The sequence below is a fragment of the Papaver somniferum genome, chromosome 7, assembly GCF_003573695.1.
Source record: "Papaver somniferum cultivar HN1 chromosome 7, ASM357369v1, whole genome shotgun sequence".
Lineage (NCBI taxonomy): Eukaryota > Viridiplantae > Streptophyta > Magnoliopsida > Ranunculales > Papaveraceae > Papaver > Papaver somniferum.
The window spans coordinates 177396605-177401291 of record NC_039364.1 but is presented as its reverse complement, the minus strand read 5'-3'; the positions used below and the strand labels follow the sequence as shown (position 1 = coordinate 177401291).

The following is a 4687-nucleotide window of genomic DNA, read 5'->3' as shown; positions in this document are numbered from 1 at the left end:
TGTAAACTAGATAAACTCATCTTTAACAGAAAAAGTTTGAAAAATGTATTGTAATCACAATTAATATATTCTAAGGCAATACGTATAGTGAAAATTGCATTTCTATGTACGTTGATTCAAGAAAATATGAAGGAATTCCAATTTCACAATAGAAGAAGAATGAAAGTCCAAGCAGAACTAATCTAATTCTTAACAAATTTCACCTATCTTGAATCAAATAGAAAGACAAAGCCAACACAAAAATAAAGAGTTCATATATTTATTTTTTTTGATAAGTCAAAAAATTATATTAAATAAAAGAGATATTTACAAATAGAATACAAGAAAAGAGGTCAGAGAAACCCCAAAAACTTATAAACTATTTAATTCTAAAATAGGAAACATGAGGATATTCTATGGAATTAAGAAAACCAGGTCTTCCATCATAGTTTATCCCTTCCCCTTCACCTAGTTGACATCCTCTTTTTGCCATAATATCCGCAACAAAATTGGTTTCACGATATGTATGTTTAAAACGGATTGAGTCATATAATTGTCGAACATCTTCCCAACGTTGAATAACAAACCAAGGCAGAGCCATATTTTCCAAAGCATAAATAACACTAGCAGAATCCGACCAAATCAGCACACGTCTAATTCCCCACTTGATATCCCATTCCAATCCAACAATAGTTCCATATATTTCCGCAAGAAAACTCTTTATAATGCCCAGGCCAATGCTCATTGCTCCAAGAACGTTACACTCTTCATCACGGACTACAACACCTGCTCCAGCTATACTGGCTCCATTACCACGAGTTTCTCCATCACAACATAACATAATCTCTCCCCTTTCCGGAGGCACCCAGAAAACTTCCACCGGAACTATATGATTGACTTGTCTATGATGTACCTTAAAAAAATTCAGAATCTGCAACTCCTCAACAAAATTGAACATGAAACTCTTTAATCTCGAAGAATAATCATGAATAAGAGTGAAAATGCGCTTCCTAAAGAAACTCCAGCTGATCATCTTCTTTTCAAAAACAATTTTGTTTCTAATATTCCAAAGTTCAGACCGAGTAACAAGCACAGAAATCAACTGCAAGTCTTTAACAATTGGACTTTTTCCTTCGGCAGACTTGTAAGCAATTATGAAATCTTGGTGAGTCCGTAAACCAAAAATTTCAGCTATCCACGTCCTGGCACTCTGAGCAAAAGTACACGACCAAAGGATATGGTCTAAGGACTCCTCCGCAGACCTGCACAAACAAGATCTGTTAGAAAGAGAGATCTTGAAACCGCTTTGGACTTTGTCGAGAGTCGCACATGCTCCCCTCATTATTTTCCATTTTTGTTCCGCAAGCATTGGGTGAACTTCCTTGCGCTAGAGTAAAGCAACTCCAGGAAGAACAGGATATTTTTGACGAATAATCTCCCTAGCAGAACTTACAGAGAAAACCCCCTTCAAATCCGGCATCCAAAAAAAAAAAAAAATTTGGTCCATGACGCAACCTGGGAAGAGTAGCGAGATTAACTCTATCTCGTAACAAATTGTCACCGTGAGTATTATTGATAAACCAATCCCCATCCACAATTATTTCGCTCACTTTTACTGACCTATCCAAGTTCTGATCTCCTAAAATATCAGCGATAGAAACGGTACCAACCAGATATCAAAATAAAGAGACGTGGATCTCCCATCACTAATCAAAGATTTAGTATTTTGAGCAACCATTCTATCAACCCAACGAACACCAGGCAGAATAGTAGATTTTATCCCATAATCCTTCACTCTACCGTCCCTACAAGTGTATTTAGCTTCTAAGAACCGAGCCCATTTCTTATGTGATCTTTTGATATTCCACCAGAGTTTAGCAACCAAAGCCTTATTCATGACACTCAATCTGGTAAGACCAAGTCCCCCTTCAGAAAGAGGAGAACAAACTTTATCAAAACCAACAACAAAATCCCTGGATTTTCCGGAATCCCCATACCAAATAAAATTCCGAATCACCCTTTCGCATTGTTGAATGAACTTTAGAGGCCATTTATAAACCGCCATATTATGAATGGAATAAATAGCAATGACAGTTTTAACAAGCACCACTCTATCCTGGAATGAAATCATTTTACCTTTCCAGACAGCTAATTGATTTTTTATTCTATCAATGACAGTACATATATGTCTATATCTCACCGCCCCTGCCATGATTTTCACTCCCAAATAACGATCAGGAAAAGAAGCAAGACTCATACCAAGAAAATCAACAATAGTTCTCCGTCTACTCAAATACCCCCCATCATAATAAATTTTACTTTTTTTCCTGCAAACAGTTTCCCCAGAAACATGATGATACTGCTCTAGCAAAAAAAACAGATTTCTCACACTTTTCATATTTCCTTTACAAAAAAAATCATAATATCATCAGCAAAGAATAAATGAGTAGGGGAAATACCATTTCTCGTAACCATTGGTGACATTTTCTTCTCCTTAAAAAGCTTAGAAATGTTCCTGCTAAGGACATCTTCAATCAAAACAAAAATCAAGGAAGAAAGGGTATCACCTTGACGTAAACCTCTATTAATTTTGAAGAACCCTTCCGGATGGAAATTTAAAAGAACAGAAATACGAGCAGATTGTAAGATAGAATGGATCCATGTACACCAATCCTCAGAGAAACCATACCTGCGGAGCACCTCTAAAACAAAAAGACCAACTAACAGTATCAAAAGCCTAAGAAATATCCAATTTCATTCCCAAATCGCCATCCTTTCTTTTAATATGAAGCTCATTAACCATCTCAGAGGCCAAGCTAATATTTTCGTGAATATTTCTCTCTTTCATGAAAGCCACTTGTTCCTCAGAGACAAGTTTTTCCAAAACACTTCCCAGTCTGGTAGTTAAAATTTTAGTAAAGATCTTGAAAAAGAAATTACTAAGGCCAATAGGTCTAAAATTCCGAAGAGAATTAGCTCCTCTAACCTTTGCCAGGAGAATAATAAGACTCGAATTAGCCCCACTAGGAGTAAATTTATGTTGCCAGCAAAAAAGGATTGCTACAAATAAATCATGTTAGATAATCTCCCAACAATGCCTATAGAAACAACCTGAGAAACCATCAGGACCCGGAGCACTGTGAGCCCCTAAATCAAAAACAGCCTTTTAAATCTCCTCCACCGTAGGCAAACTGTCCATATGTTGTTGTTCCTCCAAAGTAATAGACAAATGATCGTAATCAAAAATCTGATCTTCAACTGGCATTTCCACACCATTAAACTTGTTCTCATAATAAGAAACAACATGTTGGCACAATTGATCCCCATCTGTGATAGTATTACCAGCATCATCCACAAGCTCGAAAATAGTGTTATTACCTCTACGAATGCGAATGCTATTATGCAGAAAACTAGAGTTACTAGCTCCCTCCAAAATCCATTTGTTCCTTGCTTTTTGGTGAAGCATAATATTTTGTTGCTTGGTCAAATAATCATTTTTTTCTTTTTCTCTCTCCTAATTTTGCTCTGGCGATTTTAGGGTTTTGCACTTTTTTTCAAAAAAATTTTCACGCGCTTCATCTTGGATCATCACTTTGGTGATTCAAGATGGGTGATAGTTCTCAAAATACTCAGTTGAGAACTCTCACTTATGCTGATCAAGTTAAGGGAAAACAACAGTTGCCAACAACCTCAATAGACCTAAGTTCGCTACCTATTCCAACTGTGAAAGAAGGGAAACCTGCTGTGGTGCTTCCTGAATCGTTCTATTTGGAAGGATGTGATATTTGGAAATTTAGCCATATTGGGCGTTTAGATTTAAAAGGAGTTAACTTTCAATATGTGAAGAACAACCTTGAGGAACAATGGCAGTTAGGTCAGGGACGTGTCCAATTTGTTCCAATGAACAGGGGTTTCTTTACAATCAAGTTGCAATCACAATTATTTTTTTTTTGCTAGGTAAAAAAAAAACGTCGTTGCTGGGGAGGGAAAATCGAACCCGGGTCACCGGGGTGACAGGCCGGAATACTTACCACCGTACTACAACGAGTTGGTTCAAGTTGCAATCACAAGCTGATAAAGACAAGTTGTTGAATGGTGAAGCATGGTTTTTCGATCATCAAAAGCTAAACCTAATTGAATGGTTTCCAGGTTTTGACGCTGACAAACAAAGGACCTCACATGCTTCCATGTGGGTCAAGTTTCCAGGCTTTCCGCTAGATTTATGGATTGAAAAAACGCTACTTGCCATGGCAAAATCATTGGGTACTCCAATAGTGGTAGATAAGCGTACTCTTGAACATGAATATGGACACTTTGCTTCAGTCTTCATTGACATATACTTTGCTGAAACGGTTACAGATTCTATTCATGTTACTGTAGGGGGTTTGGACTTCTGGCAGCCGGTGGAGATTCAAAAGAAGCCAAAATTTTGCACAAAGTGTAAGATTATTGGGCATAATGATCAGGAATGCAAGAAACAAACATCAAACTCTTATGTTCAGGCACCTACGCGACAAAAAAGTAATGCTAATCAGTCTCATACTTCTGGAGATAGGGCTAACAACAATGCCAATCAAGTTAACAATGTTTCTGGTGAGTGGCAAGTTGCTAAACGTAGGAAGGGTAAGAATGCGCCTAAAATCCAGTTTCCCCTGAAGTTGTAGTTACTAAGGTGGTGGAGGCTAATAATTTGGAGTATACTGCTCAG

At 37.4% G+C, this 4687-nt stretch overlaps 1 protein-coding gene across 1 annotated transcript; it reads right to left on the bottom strand.

Moving 5' to 3' along the window:
* Window positions 1-358: 358 nt before the first annotated feature.
* On the bottom strand, window positions 359-3445 carry LOC113295581. Its single transcript, XM_026543912.1, has 5 exons — window positions 3172-3445; window positions 2439-2681; window positions 2180-2343; window positions 1650-2095; window positions 359-1241 (listed from the first exon to the last, which is right to left on the bottom strand). The coding sequence occupies exons 1-5, from the start codon at window positions 3443-3445 to the stop codon at window positions 359-361; spliced, it is 2010 nt and encodes a 669-aa protein (XP_026399697.1).
* Window positions 3446-4687: the final 1242 nt, after the last annotated feature.